Consider the following 16,658-nt stretch of genomic DNA (forward strand, 5'->3'; position numbering starts at 1 on the left):
CAGTTTGGCGCCCTAGAGACACCAGAATGTGTTACTTGTGCCCTTACCCTTATGAGTTTTATAGTTTCAGCTTCCGCTGCTCTACCGTTATTTAAAAACATATCAAGCTAGGAATCTAGTTGTTTTGATTCATGTGAATCTACCGAAAGGAACACAGATGTTAGTTTGACGATGAAGGAAAAATCCGATGCGCTCGTGTGGGAGGGTTCGCGGTCAGTTGGAAAAGACAAAGCGGTTTTGTTTTGGCTCAATTTTTGGAGCTTGTTTGGTTGCCTGGAAAGCCTAGTCTGGATTTATTAACATCCTGCTATATATATTAGGCAAAAGTGAAGATTTTGTAAAGTATAGAATTAATATCATAGTAAGCATTCATCCGATACAAATGTTTGGATATTTTCCCCATAAAAATTAGATTTTTGTCCTATTTTTGAGTATGATTTTTTTCCAGTATTTTTTTTACAGCTATGATTATGTTTGCAACTGGAAAATGCCCCAAGGAAGGCAATGGCGTCCGAAAACGGGACTGTCCGTGTAATATTACAAACACTTGGCTATTATTATCAATCCTTGTATCAACAAAATACTGTGAAACATTCGAGATTGACTTGCACTGAATTTAGGAATGGTTGATATGATTGATATGATTGATAGGTGTGTGCTATGACAGCTGATCGTAATGTCAACTCTCATGTGCCCGGTCCATACTAGAACCGTCACATTTGAGGGGATAATTAGAAATTGGATTCAAAAAACAAACGCATCTCGACTTTTCTGAATTAATCTTTTGTGTAGTTTCTTAGCTTCAAATATAATGATACTCGAGGGGAGAAAATGGCAAGAATATCAGCACATGAACCACTTCCTGGCAAAGAAATCCACTGGGATAATTTACAAACTAAGGTTTTATGGTAAAAATTTTTCCCGCAATTTGATTGAGGAAAAAAATATATTTGAAGGTAGAATCAATGTATATCAGAATAGAGTCATTCGTGAGTAGTTTAAGGTTTTAAGTCGTGTGTTTATAAAAAAGGTTATTAGTACGAATGAGGCTTAAGCCTGGTTCACATATGATCGCAGACGATCGCAGACGATCGCAGAGGATCGCTGGCGATCGAGTGCGATTATATGTGAACAGCTCTGCGATCGTCTGCGATCACGATCGCAGACGATCGCAGGAATAGAATCGGGTTCTATTCCTGCGATCGGTTGCGATCGTTTGCGATTATATGTGAACAGAATTCTGCGACCGTGAGATTGGAAGGTGTCCCACAATGCTCAGTTTTCCATAAAACACGTGTATATTTTTGATTTTCACAAGCGAAAAAGCATTTCTTTTTAGTCTTTTTTCAGATATAACTGGTTTAAAAGTATCGACACACGGTTATATATGCTAATTTACGTTTGTAAGCCATATAGGCAAGTAAACAACTGTCGTTTGGGGGTATATTTTAAGATTGCACGTCCTGTTCTTCATAGTGATGACTCCCCTGATGAAGTATTGACGATCATAAAGTCGAATGTTTCTTTTTTGATTTGCCAGCGATTATTTTCTTAAGTCTATGTTGAATCTGCATCGTACTTTGTTTTACTGCTGAATAATAATTCGCGGACTCAGGTGTCAACAAACCGCCGGCGATCGGCTGCGATCATATGTGAACAGTTCGATTTGAGATCCTCGGTTGAGTGGACTCTGCGATCGAGCGATCGAGAGCGATCGTCTGCGATCGTCTGCGATCATATGTGAACCAGGCTTTATAAAGCTTGAAAAGCCTCTTGACCTGTGGTCCGTGTTGATTTGCCACGCGATTGGTTTCCTACCAAACATTTCTGTGGATCTTAAAAGAAATTAATATCCTTGTCAGTGCATTTTAAAAGAGTTCTCTGATACAACTAGGACAATAGCTAGAAAGCTCTGCAATTGGCTTCTCAAAGACCAGGAAATTTGACTGTGACACAAGCGAAACTCTCACTTAGTCATACGTTCGCAATAAGAAAGAAAAGATCACTTTTGTAGTGTTTAATTTCCCTTGAGACAAATATATCCGCACCCAATGATTCCTTAATCGCCATGCATTCAAGCACTTGCTTGCTAACTCTTGTCTCTTCTTACCAATTCGTTCCTCTCGACCTTTATGACTTTTTTTACGCATTAATAAATTTAAGTATTACTAAAGCTATTCAATGCATTTAGGAATACAAGTTTAAGGATTCAAACAATTTGAATAACCCTTGAAATTCGAAGGTTTAACGACTTACTTGAGCTTCTAATGAGAGGATTAATCTAACTCACTGATACGAATTCACGAAAAACAACTTAATCCTCAAACACTGGGAATCTACAGATGGATGATTATAGTCGAAGATCTGATCACTGTTTCGGACAACTGCACCTGTTTCAAGACTCATAAGTAAGACCTTCACAAGGTGTTAGCGAAGTGTGATGTACGCAAACAGTTGAATAGAACATTATTATAATATTCTTTTAGAGCTATTTTCGAAGCTTTCCAAGTTACACGTGCCGAAATTGAAACAGTGGAATCGCGGTTCGTTTAGCAACTCGCTAACCTTGCGCCTTAAAGATCCAAAAATGGAAGTATAGGACATATAGTCTCTAAAATGCAAAGTTGACAATATATCTCTTAAAGATTTTAAACCTTGGTTAAAATCGAGCAGCATGAGAATAACAAAAACGCATGTTTTTGAATATTACCGCTCGTTATTTTTTCACCTTTTTGATTCTTTTCTTTTTTCTCTCTTCTTTTTCTTCTTCTTCTTTTTTTTCAGTCTTTTTGTTGTTGTTTTTTTTTTTTTCTCAACAGGAATTAATTACAAATTCCCGTGGAATAAAAATTATTTTGACACTTGATAAATGTTTGATATTTTCTACCCCTAACTACATAACAGTGTTCGCTTTCATTCCTCTACCGACATGGGGTCGTATTCACACCACCAGAAGTTAAAATTAATCTTTAAAACTGCTTCAAATCTGGTAAATATTCGCACGTTTCCGTCACAGAACTTTTCATCATCATGGCGCGTGCTTCCTTGGAATCCTAGGATATAAAATATAAGATAAAGCAGTTGAAAATTCATTGATTTAAAGCTATAAACACAGCAGTTATGATCTTATTATGGATTTCCAATTTGAAAGCGCTCTTTAGATGCCATTATCCCATAAACTCGAGCCAAATATCAACAACATTAGCCATGTGTATATATTCAAAATTATGACATTTCGGAATCAAAAGTCAACCAAAAACACAACATTTATTAAAAGTAATTCACTCTAAGTTGACATTCGAAATATATGATGATGAACCTCAAGTTTACACGAGGTTTTGTGCTGTTTTATTCAGGTATTTCAATATTTCATACCTGAAGGGTCCCGTGAACAATAGTCGATATTTCGGACGATGGGCTGGCTATTCTTCACCAATAGGCAGGTGGTGGAAAAAAACATGTGACTCTCTGACATGAAAATGGAAACATCTAGAAGAGCTAGGTTAGGAATTAGTACAAAAAGGCAAGTGTTTTTCGCACTCTTTTGTGAAAGCAGTACGTCTGATAGACAATCTGATGTTCTGTCAAGATTTGGAAGGTTCTGACGATCAGTGAATAATGAATGTTGAAAACTAGCTTTTGTTTGCGAATTATTGGTAAATTACATCCTTCTGTGATGAAAAATAAAAAATAAGACCTGCTTTAAAGAATTTTAACAAACAATTTGAAACCCAAGCATAAAATAGTCTATTTTTAAAGAGCGAAATAAAAAGTAAAAAATAAAAAAAACTAGAAAAATTAAGAAATTCGAAATAACAAATGCTTTAATGAGTGATGGAAAATATAGCCTGATTAAACTTAGCTAATGGATTGAAGAGTTTTATATTGCTTGTTCGTTTACAGTCAATAAAAGGTAAAACATAAAGTGATTTCCATCAAGTGAGTGTCGTGGTCCCAATACTAGTTCTTTGGGAACATCCATATTTTCGCTCGTAATTATTGTCGTCATGGTGGGAAAAGGACCAGAATTCTATCGCCTTAGGTGAAATAGAGGTGATATTTGTGTGTAGGAAGCGTTTAAGATGTGTAAATACTCTCATAGCACGACCTTGTGAGTTTTTTTCTTTTTCTTTTATGCTCGTGTCGGGTTTTGTTATGACCGCTTGCCGACAAAAAGTGATTTTTTCCTCCTTTCTAAGACAAAAGACTTGATTATTGTCTCGGTAAAATTTCCTGTAAATTTCCTCGATAGTATTGGCTTATAAGCAGAATATTTGTTGGTGGTATCTGTTGTTTTTCCTTGTTCCTCTTTGTTTAATCATTGCTTAATGATCGTTTCCCCAAGAAGAAATCAACGTCGTTCTTTACAAGACCCGCTAAAAACGCCACTATGCAAAAACTTATTCACTTCAACAGACAGTTACAAATCATAATCCATGAACTCTGGGTCTCATACTCTGCTTCAATTTTAAAAGTCTTTGGACACACAAATAGAAGAAAAGTTCCAATAGTTACTGCCCGAAAAAAAAAATACGCCGAATCCACACAAGTCAAAAAAACAAAATCGAGTTTTAGTTAAAAATCTTTCACCCTTCTTGCATTGAATCCCAAACAAATAAGTCTGATTAGAGTGTGAGTTTATCACTCCTAACACAGCTCTTATGTCATTGAAATCTTTGCATGTTTTTTCTCCTTCATCGCTTCGAGCTGATAACATGCGAGAGTCTGGGAACGTTACTGGCCCGGACTTAAACGCCAAAGCTGTTGGAACTCTCTTCTCGACTTCACTAAATAGACTATTGTCTGTACTGTCAACACCAAAACGTCAATAGCAACTCACACATTGATTTTAAGATACAAAAATTGACAAGTATAAATTGATAAGCTAAAATTTCTTCAATTTTTTCTTGGCGGAACTTTTACTGTTAGATTACATAGCTATTAAGACTAATAATGCTGAAAAAGGGGCTTAATTTACTAACAAATAATGAAATTAGCTGAAATTTCTAGATAGACTTTGGAAGATTTTTTCGTCAGTTTACGCAATGTGAAGTTTTCAAGGAAAAATGTTTTCAACAATTCTTATACGCCCACACATAACTTCTGGTAGTAATCCCACATGGAACAATGAACAAAATATTCAAGGAATGCATCTCTCTGACAACGTGTTGGTCAGAACTCGACTATATCTTAAATTTGATCTATATTGAAGTTAAACAATTTGTAAGGAATAGGATTTGTTTGGGATTAATCATCCTTTCAATAGCTCTTTGGCTGGTTTCTTTTGGCTAACAGAAACGCTCAAAAAATGTTTCAAAAAAAAGTTCCAGGCATCATCAAGGCATTTATCTGCCTAGATTCAAAAATAAAATCAACAAAAACTGTTTCCCCTCTTTTCCTTTCCTCTTTGTTTTCCATTTGAAGAAAAAAGTTTGTAAAAAGAAATCCTTAGTTTGAAGACTGAGCCATAAAATACAAAGACTGCCATCTTCTTGTAAGATCAGTACAGAAGGAAACAAGTAGTTTTTCATCGTCCGTACGTTTCTTTAGACCGTTGTGTAATGCTCTTTGATTTAATTAACCGTTTACTACCGAAATGTTTATGAATTACATTCATTAGTGATTTAATTACAATAATATTGAGTAGTATTTTGGAGTTTCCATCGACATATGGATGTATTCAAGTGGTGATTAACGTCGGCTTTGTGACTCAGTCGGTTATTGATGATCAAAGCCATAAGCAAAACGTCTGAGAACGAATCTCTTATCTTATCAACATCTTAGTAGTTAGATCCTTTGGTTCATTATCACACTATTGTAATTCCTGAACCCACACCAATGAAAAACAATAAAATATTTCTGCAAAATTAAAGGCACACCAAAAAGCGTTGATTTGTCATGGCCGCCAGCTGAAGAGAAACCATTATGCAGTGTCCTTCCAGGCACATGTTGAAGATCTCGTCATAATGTCCACTTTACCATACTCAATATCTGGGATTACTGTAAACGCTCTAGTTTAATCTAATCACTTGAAACTAATCTCAATTTGAATTTCTCTCAACTTGTTTCCTGGAGGCTACTTGGCTTACAATAAATAAACAAGTACCCTTGTGGCATATTGCCATGGACGGATGAACTTTCTTCACGTTCTTGTCCACGAGTTCACCTCAACCGGAAAGTCCATTCCACCTGGTCTTCTATCACCGAATTAACCACAAAGAATTCACAACACTGTTAGAAGCATGTGGTGAAGAAAAACGCTCTTTACAATATCGTAAACGGTGAGAAGAAAGACACCAAGAGGGTGACGCCTTTTTTCCCCAAGGTGAACGAGTCAGTGTCTCAAAACGTGACTGCTTGAACGCCTCGGCTTTTCAAATAAGGACATTTTCACGGCATATTGTAAAACATTGACTGGACTGGACTGGACTGGACTGGACTGAACTGCACTGGACTGGCCTGAAAAAAATCTGTAAAACATGGACTGGACTGGACTGGACTGGACTGGACTGGACTCGAAATCTGTAAAACATGGACTGGACTGGAATCGAAATCTGTAAAACATGGACTGGACTCGAAATCTGTAAAACATGGACTCGAAATAATAAGCTTAAATAACCGGAAATGACTCCACGACTTCAGCTTATTATCCGTAACTTTGATTATACATTGGAAAAAATTGCCCATACATTTGGAATATTTGCTCTTTTCGGTCTTTTTCCTCTCTTTCCAAAGCAATAGGTCGTCCTTAAAAGTAAAGTAATATAGCACAAGTAAACTGCGTGACACAACATCCTAAATGAAACGTAAATCTTCTGTTCTTTCGCTAACTACCGTACAGTAGTTAGCTTGTTTTCGAGGCCACGAAACCTAAGAAACCATAAGAGGCAAATGTATAGCCAACAGATAGTGGCTGTGGCCACACTGGGGCGTTTAACTATAGTTCAGCCAATTCTAACAATTGTTAACTTCAAAACCAATGTGACCTCTCTTCTGTTTAATTAACTATTGTTAGTTGCTATGCTGGTCGTCAAGGTAAAACAATGGAACTTAAACCAAGTTAAACTAAGGTACAACCCATGGTATAGATTCTATTAAGAAAAAAATGACCAATTAGGTTCGGTTATTTTGTGTAAGTGGAATAAGTATGTCGCGCCAATAAAGGGACAATTAAATCAGTCCCTCCAAAACGTATACGTAGCACACGGTAGTCTGTGTTTTCCTTTAATTTCACATTTTTCTTTAAGGTATAGGTTTTTTGGACTTCTTGATATTCGAAATTGCTGTTGCCAATACGGATCATGTTCATACACACACTCATTTAGCATAGAATTGAACCAGAACTGAGGTCTTGGAAGGATCCACACTCTGCGAGTATCGGTTACGTCTTAGTAAAGGTGCGATAACTGAAATAGTAAGCAATCTAAATCGCCGTGATGACTGAATAACCCTTAAATAATAAAAAATTTCGTCCTTTTTCGTTTTTGCTTGAATAACAGGAGAATAATCCTCAAGATTCTTCTGTCAGCCATTTTCGTGTTTTGACTGATAAGTCACAGAAGTGTGAGTCGTTCTTGGTGTAACTATGGTTAAACCTCACATGTGTGACCTCAAAGTTGTTTAACCATATATGAAAGAGTATAACTATAGTTTGTATTACGTCATTTAACTAAGCTAAACTACTGCTAAACTATAGTTAAACGCCCAAGTGTGGCCACAGCCAGTATGTGCTTATAAAATCAGCAAAAATACGGTTCTAAATTTTAACCAATGCCTATAAATTATATACCGAAATGTTCAGGAAAGCCCGGGGTTTTCAAATCCACTTCTGTTTTTTTGACAGGTTCTGTTTTATTTCAAGGAGAGACGATTTTTTAGCTTGACCCCGGTTATGTCATGCATTTTCTCTTGTGTGTAAAATACATCCAATAGCGTACATTCAACTCAAAAAGTACGGTGGTTTTTTTCAATAGAATTCAATCTAAACCGTATAATACAGTCCGTGAATAGTTGAATGAACTAAATCCATTTCTGTTTTTTGCCTAGATAGTCATTATTTTGATAGATCCAGAAACCGTGTTTTTGAGACATAATTTGTATGGGCTCACATGAGGGGGCGTTAGCTCGAAATCGTAGCTGACCAAATATACGTTAACAGATTTTTTCTGATATATAAACATGTTGATTCGTAACTTGATCAGTTTATTTTTTATTCCGGCATCAAAAAATGTTTAATTTCTCTCGGTCGTGAACAATCAAACCACAACCACAATTTACCGCTGTTATATATGAAACGATCATTACATTTCCAACAATTTCCGGTGTTATTCTGAGACAATCACGTACGTGTATCAACAGCGTTATCTCAAAATCATATGCAGTAATAAATACTACTGTGGGAGACAGGAAAACTTTACTGATGTTTCGCCCGGTTTTTTATATTCATATCTATTATGAGGCCTTGGGTATAAAATCGCAATTTCTTAGTAACTGGTTCATCAGACAAAGATAAGTGCCCCTGAATAAACAGAGGTATGTCAAGCGCAGCTGTCATTTATCGATATATAAAACAGATCCACTGTTGATCTACTATTGATTCAGCCCTTGGAAGCCCTGATGTCTCAAAAACACGGTTTTTGGATCATTTCTCAAAACAATGACTATCTAGGCAAAAAACAGAAGTGGATTCAGTTAATTCAACTATTCACGGACTGTAATATACGGTTTAGATTGAATTCTATTGAAAAAAACCACCGTACTTTTTGAGTTGAATGTACGCTATTGGATGTGTTTTACAAGAGAAAATGCATGACATAACCGGGGTCAAGCTAGAAAATCGTCTCTCCTTGAAATAAAACAGAACCTGTCAAAAAAACAGAAGTGGATTTGAAAACCCCGGGCTTTCCTGAGCATTTTGGTATATAAGTCATAGGAATTTGTTAAAATTTAGAACCGTAGTTTTGCTGATTTTATAAGCACATACTATATGTTGGCTATACATTTGCCTCTTATGGTTTCTTAGGTTTCGTGGCCTCGAAAACAAGCTAACTACTGTACGGTAGTTAGCGAAAGAACAGAAGATTTACGGTTCATTTAGGATGTTGTGTCACGCAGTTTACTTGTGCTATATTACAGTAATGATGAAAAGGTAAATTATACACCGTGAAAAGATGAAAAAACTTACTGACGTTTCGGACGCTAGTCCTTCGTCGGAGTAAAAGAGAAAGAAGTGGTAGAAAGGAGTGTATATATGATAGAATAAGACAAAAGAAACCAATGAGAGCAAAGTAGGCAAGGAAACAAAAACAAACAATCAAAAGACAAAAGAAAAGGTTAGTTGAAAATAAAGCGTTCATTAATCCCGTTGGGACTAAGAGTGCCCAATAGGTGAATAAGCCGCATTTCTTTGGTCTTGCGACAATCATTGTTGCCGTTAAGCAAAGAAAGACCGAAAACAATGAAGTCAGAAAGAGAATGGTTAGCTAGATTAAAATGGCGGGAAACTGGTTTGGTGGGATCGTTATTGCGAATATCATAAAGATGATTGCAAATGCGATCACCAAGACGGCGGCCAGTCTCACCCACATACAAAAGATTACAGCGGGTACATTTAATACAATATACAACATTAGAAGTGGTACAAACAAAATGGTCAGTGATTTTAACAGTAGATTTAGGACCGACAACAGAAGTGTGAGAGACTATGTGAGGACAAGTATAACAACGTTTACGAGAACAGCGAAAAGTACCAGGTTCTTTGTTAGAGGGAAGAACTCCCTTGACCAAGAAAGAACGGAGATTACGATCACGTTTATAGGAAAAGAGAGGGCGGTTGTTGAAAATAGCAGAAGTGCGAGTATCAGAGTCAAGCAGAGAAAAGTTGCGGTTAACAATGGGTTTAATGGAAATGTTAATAGGATGATACGTAAGAGTGAAAGGAATGCGGTCATTAGAGGGACGAGTGTGAGGAGTGAGAGCGGTGGTACGATCAATAGTAGAAACTTTACGAATGGCGCGATCAATAACATGAGCAGGATAATTACGCTTAAGGAAGAAGGAACGCATCTCAGAACATTTAACAGAAAAATCAAGATCATCACTACACAAACGACGAAGACGAAGAAATTGCGAGAACGGAATAGCGTTAAGAGTGTGCTTAGGATGAGAAGACGAGTAGAGTAAATAAGAATGAGAGTCAGTAGGTTTGTAATGGACACTAGTGCTAAGACGGTCGTCATTAACACTAAGCAAGATGTCAAGGAAAGTGACTGATGTTTCACTAACCTCCCACGTAAAGTCTAAGGCAGGGTGAAAAGAGTTAACAAAAGAGATGAAAGAATCTAAGTCATTACGCGAACAAGAAGTAGCACCAATACAATCATCAATATACCGTCCAAAAAACTCAGGTTTAGGTCCAGTATATTGTTGAAAAACAAGGTTTTCGATATAACCAACAAAATCTCATGCTGCCTATTGTTCAGTCTTTACCTACTTATATTAAGGATACTAATCACGCTCTTAGTATTTTTAATGATTTTCGCTTTCCTGATAACTCTTCTAAGCTTTTGTTTACTATGGATGTCAAATCTTTGTATACTGTTATTCCTAATGATGAGGGCCTTCGTGCTCTTCAGCATTTTTTCGATCTTCGTCCTGTCCTCGAGCCCAGCACTTCCACTTTGTTACGCTTAGCTGAACTTGTTCTTACTCTTAATTGTTTTTCTTTCGGTGATCGGTATTATCGGCAGATAAACGGTGTTGCTATGGGTACCAAGATGGGCCCTAGTTATGCCAATTTGTTTGTTGGTTATATCGAAAACCTTGTTTTTCAACAATATACTGGACCTAAACCTGAGTTTTTTGGACGGTATATTGATGATTGTATTGGTGCTACTTCTTGTTCGCGTAATGACTTAGATTCTTTCATCTCTTTTGTTAACTCTTTTCACCCTGCCTTAGACTTTACGTGGGAGGTTAGTGAAACATCAGTCACTTTCCTTGACATCTTGCTTAGTGTTAATGACGACCGTCTTAGCACTAGTGTCCATTACAAACCTACTGACTCTCATTCTTATTTACTCTACTCGTCTTCTCATCCTAAGCACACTCTTAACGCTATTCCGTTCTCGCAATTTCTTCGTCTTCGTCGTTTGTGTAGTGATGATCTTGATTTTTCTGTTAAATGTTCTGAGATGCGTTCCTTCTTCCTTAAGCGTAATTATCCTGCTCATGTTATTGATCGCGCCATTCGTAAAGTTTCTACTATTGATCGTACCACCGCTCTCACTCCTCACACTCGTCCCTCTAATGACCGCATTCCTTTCACTCTTACGTATCATCCTATTAACATTTCCATTAAACCCATTGTTAACCGCAACTTTTCTCTGCTTGACTCTGATACTCGCACTTCTGCTATTTTCAACAACCGCCCTCTCTTTTCCTATAAACGTGATCGTAATCTCCGTTCTTTCTTGGTCAAGGGAGTTCTTCCCTCTAACAAAGAACCTGGTACTTTTCGCTGTTCTCGTAAACGTTGTTATACTTGTCCTCACATAGTCTCTCACACTTCTGTTGTCGGTCCTAAATCTACTGTTAAAATCACTGACCATTTTGTTTGTACCACTTCTAATGTTGTATATTGTATTAAATGTACCCGCTGTAATCTTTTGTATGTGGGTGAGACTGGCCGCCGTCTTGGTGATCGCATTTGCAATCATCTTTATGATATTCGCAATAACGATCCCACCAAACCAGTTTCCCGCCATTTTAATCTAGCTAACCATTCTCTTTCTGACTTCATTGTTTTCGGTCTTTCTTTGCTTAACGGCAACAATGATTGTCGCAAGACCAAAGAAATGCGGCTTATTCACCTATTGGGCACTCTTAGTCCCAACGGGATTAATGAACGCTTTATTTTCAACTAACCTTTTCTTTTGTCTTTTGATTGTTTGTTTTTGTTTCCTTGCCTACTTTGCTCTCATTGGTTTCTTTTGTCTTATTCTATCATATATACACTCCTTTCTACCACTTCTTTCTCTTTTACTCCGACGAAGGACTAGCGTCCGAAACGTCAGTAAGTTTTTTCATCTTTTCACGGTGTATAATTTACCTTTTCATCATTACTGTTTCATTAGAAACACCGACGCAGCTCACACTAGTTTTTAGCTAGTTATATCTTTTTGTGCTATATTACTTTACTTTTAAGGACGACCTATTGCTTTGGAAAGAGAGGAAAAAGACCGAAAAGAGCAAATATTCCAAATGTATGGGCAATTTTTTCCAATGTATAATCAAAGTTACGGATAATAAGCTGAAGTCGTGGAGTCATTTCCGGTTATTTAAGCTTATTATTTCGAGTCCATGTTTTACAGATTTCGAGTCCAGTCCATGTTTTACAGATTTCGATTCCAGTCCAGTCCATGTTTTACAGATTTCGAGTCCAGTCCAGTCCAGTCCAGTCCAGTCCAGTCCAGTCCAGTCCAGTCCAGTCCATGTTTTACAGATTTTTTTCAGGCCAGTCCAGTGCAGTTCAGTCCAGTCCAGTCCAGTCCAGTCAATGTTTTACAATATGCCCATTTTCACACACATGTAAAGACTGAAAACATTGGTAAACTAGCTCTTATAGTAGATGAAGCGTGGAATTTTATTCAAGAAGAGTTTTTCTTTTGTATTACTGAAATAAAAAAGATCATTTGTTCCGCTATTTGCCTGAAGTCTGCAGACTCTAGTCATATTTCCTTTAGCTTAATTCTTATCCAAAATTATTGCATGCTAGGATGATTTTTGTCAAGCAGAAAAATGATTTTGTTTGATTTTGTTTTTATTGTTAACATCGAGTTCTGAAGTAGAGCACGGTGCCTTCATGTTCCCCTTAAGCCCCGTTTACACTGGCGATTTTTGCGGCGATTTTTGCTGCGTTTTGTGGCAATTTTCGGAAATATAAAATGTTTTGTCTCATCCGTCAAAAGAGACATTCGTCTAGGAAAATCTTGGTATTCTGAATAAAACTTTACAAGTAAATTCTTTACCATTATTTATTATGGACAGGATCGCCGAAAAAATCGCAGTAAAAATCGCCGCAAAACTCGCTAGTGTAAACTGGGTATTAGCTTCTTTTCTAATGTGAATGCATGCTAGCTTGATTTAGGGTGATTTTTTCAACTCGACTCGATTAATACTCCGGCCTTCCACTAAGGTTTGTTCGACCATTAAGTTCTGTTATCTAATGTGGCTTGAACTGGTAAGGGGATTTTTTTCAACTTTTCGACTAATTCCTACGAAACTATTGATGAAATATTATCAAGTTTTGTTGCACCGTCTTCCAAAAACCATCTTTTTCACGAGTGTTCAAAAGTCACAGATAAATTGAAAAAAAAAACAAACAGTATCGCTACTTCAGTGAATCAAACACTCTCTTTCTTTAAATCTCTTCAAGGCTTCAGTTAGAAATATGTACTCAGGAGATAGAGATTTTTCGTAAGGGGATCAGATTTTGTACCAAAGATTTTGGGTTCGTTCTAACACGTGGTTTGGGCGTCTAGTCGATCAGCACTGTTTTCCAATTTTTCAGCGACACAGTAAGGCATTTTAATTTTTCTCAAGGCGAACGAGAGTCAAAACCATTTAAAACAGAACCCTGGTGTTAATAAAGCAGATTAGAATTAAATCTCAATGCCAATTTATGAGATATTTTTAGATTGATTACAAGATACTGCCTACCATGTTGTCAGCGATGGCAGTTTATCGCAGTGGTCATGTCTAAGCTTCTCTTGATCATAAAACAATTTAATATTTACTTAGTTCACTGACTTGGAAATAATTTTTTGACCTCGATCCGTATTTTCTCTTTTTATTAAAATAATAATTCTAGGGTTTTTGTTTTGAAAGAACCGAACACTATTTGAAGTATTGAGCATAGACGGATATGCATTAATCCTGCAGTATCTTGCACGAATACATCTGTCAGTATATTCGCTCAGTGTTTGCCATTTTCTTTACAGCTGAATTCACAGTTCGACATACCGTACAATATTGTGTATCACTGATACAATTATCTTCTAAAGCTACTCATTATTTATCGCTATTAACTATGTTCGTCGCGGATAGGAAGTACAAATAGTCCCAATTTCCCGATCGTTGACAAGTCACTTGAGAAAGAAAGGGGTTGATAACGAATACTTAGAACTAGTAATCGTGCTAAAACTAGTCAATCAAAACTAGTTCTCGTATGAATTGACTATAAATTTCCATTCATCTTTCTCGGAATAACATTACGCAGAATTTTGCATACAACTTTTGCCAAATTTAACGACACAGAAAAGCATACTCATTTATTTGAGAGAGCCAGGTTTTCTATGTGCTTCAGTGGTTAAATAAAGTTTTGTTTTTTTTTAATCCGGATTGACTGACAAGACGTCTTCATCAGTCAAATTCTAGTGGCTCACTTTTGATGAGCTGAGCAATAAAAAAACTTGCCTCAATAATATCCTTAACTAATTCAATATTTACCGTGTATTCTTATTGAATATTGACTTTTCTCACGAAGTAAATGAATTTATAGCCTTAATGTCACTCAGATAGACTTTTCGAATAGAACGTTTCCTGTTCTTTCAAGATTAATTTAATGTAGGAGATTATGATATTTCCGGTCGACTCCTAGCGCCATGACTCACAAGAACATGAACGTGCTTTCCGTTTTCTCGTACTTTTTGTTCTTCCTGGTAAGTTTGACAATTACCAGGAATGAACAGGAATGACTGACTTTGAGCCATCGAAGAAAAAGAGGTCTTACCCAATAGATTTGAAAATTCCTTAGGAAAAAATATCACAAAATGTGTATATGGCAGTCTATTAGATAAAATACATTAGATATTATTAGGCATTATTGGATGGCTCATTTAGATATTACGACGCAATAGCATAAAGCTTTAGATGATTGTCATAATCATTATGTTATTCCTCAAAGCCTTAATGTTGGCTGTCAGAAAATTATCTAATCTCTCACAGTGTTCTGAAGTTTTCTTAAAGACCCCATTAAAGTTAATAGGCCACGTTCCAGATATTAAAATCCTAGCACCATAATGAGGCTCTATGGAATAAATTGTTCAACATTGCATTAAGCTTAAAAGGTTCAGTATATATAGTGATAACATTGTTGAGTAGAACTGACTGGCATTTCTACCCAAATTTTCTTAGCTTTTTCTTTTCGAAAGATAGGCCGGTAAAACATTATCTACCAATGAATGTATTTGATGAGCCATGTATTGCGTACGTACGCGGTGGCCAATCTTCAAGCACCCGCAATTCTCACGTGACATCCGAACTGAAGCTGCCCGTCAGATGAATTGCCAAGGTCAACCCATCATGAAAAACAAATACTAATACACGGCCATTAAACAAAGAAATGATACTGTAGGGAATAACACGAGGTCTGAAATAGGAATACATTACACCATCTCAAATGAGCTCCATCAAACCTCTTATATAGAATGTCCTCTGCTGCAGCAACGACTTGAGGTGATATGGCACCGTGTAAAATCCTTCCCCTGTTTCCGGGCCCTGTTTGGGGTCTGGCGAAGGCTTTAGGAATATTAGGGGAATTAACTATTAAGGATCAGGATGGCGATAGGCACAATTTTGGGGGAGTCCAGTTTCACATGTAACCTCGTAAATTCCTATTCAAGATGCATATTAGTCATCGGTAGTGTATGTTGTCTTTCGTGTAATGTTTTGAGTCTCTTTTACTTTACCATTAACGTCTTATTTACGTCTTGAATAAACTATGTATGTATGAAATAGCTGTATATAATCAGTAAAGGATAGTTTGACAAAATAGATTTAGAGATAATGGATAACAGGCAAAATTATCAGTAGTCTGAAAGTTAAATAATTTAAGCTTATATTGGCAATCTTTCACTCACCTGCTTTTCCTTCGTTTCATTTGCAAACTAAACAGCGGCTAGAAACAGAAGCGACATGCGCAAATCAAGTTCAACACAGGAAGCCCAAACTAAACTTCATCCGCCATGTTTTCACTATTACTTGTTATGGGATGCCTGTGGTATAGATCTTTCGATTGCTGCCAGGCAGGCTGTCGTGTGCATAATGAAAGACCCGTGGAGACTTAAATTAGACATGTTTTCTCATTACAGTTAGACAACTTGTCTTTCTCTTGAGAATAAAATTCCGAGTTCTATCCATATTCATGCGGACTTCTCATTATTACTCGATTCATGTTTCCCCATTACCGACCACGTGTCATTTTTTTGGGAATAAAATTTCCCACAGGTAGTGGTGGGGGAAAAATCCTTAAAACGGGCTAAATTCAAAAAATAACCACACAGAGCGAAAGAAGTGCTATTTCTCAATGATCGGGTAAATTTCAAGGCTTTATTTCACGTTTCAATGATTTTATTGACATTTTTGATGAATCCCCATACATATATTTCCTCATAACATGACACCACAGAAACCAAGCTTGGGCTACCTGTGTTCTATCCATAGACGCCTTGCATGTGACGTCAAAGGAGCTCATTTGGAGGACAAAACAAAAGAATTTCAATCTTCGGAGAATTGGAAAACTACTGTTTTGTCCTCCAAATTGACCTGCATTCCGACGTGCTGCAAGGGGACTATTAATGTGTCTTCTCATTCCACAA

General features: G+C 36.8%; 1 protein-coding gene across 1 annotated transcript; it reads left to right on the forward strand.

The window, feature by feature from the left end:
* Window positions 1-10,463: 10,463 nt before the first annotated feature.
* LOC148909799 (uncharacterized) lies at window positions 10,464-12,176 on the forward strand. Its single transcript, XM_089033446.1, has one exon. It carries the CDS (start codon window positions 10,464-10,466, stop codon window positions 11,922-11,924), a length of 1,461 nt encoding a protein of 486 aa, XP_088889572.1. The 3' UTR covers window positions 11,925-12,176.
* The last annotated feature ends 4,482 nt before the right edge of the window (window positions 12,177-16,658 follow it).

This window comes from Actinia tenebrosa, unplaced genomic scaffold (assembly GCF_029948245.1).
Source record: "Actinia tenebrosa isolate PJP-AT-01 unplaced genomic scaffold, QUT_ActTen_1.0 PGA_scaffold1__47_contigs__length_23844297, whole genome shotgun sequence".
NCBI classification, from domain to species: domain Eukaryota; kingdom Metazoa; phylum Cnidaria; class Anthozoa; order Actiniaria; family Actiniidae; genus Actinia; species Actinia tenebrosa.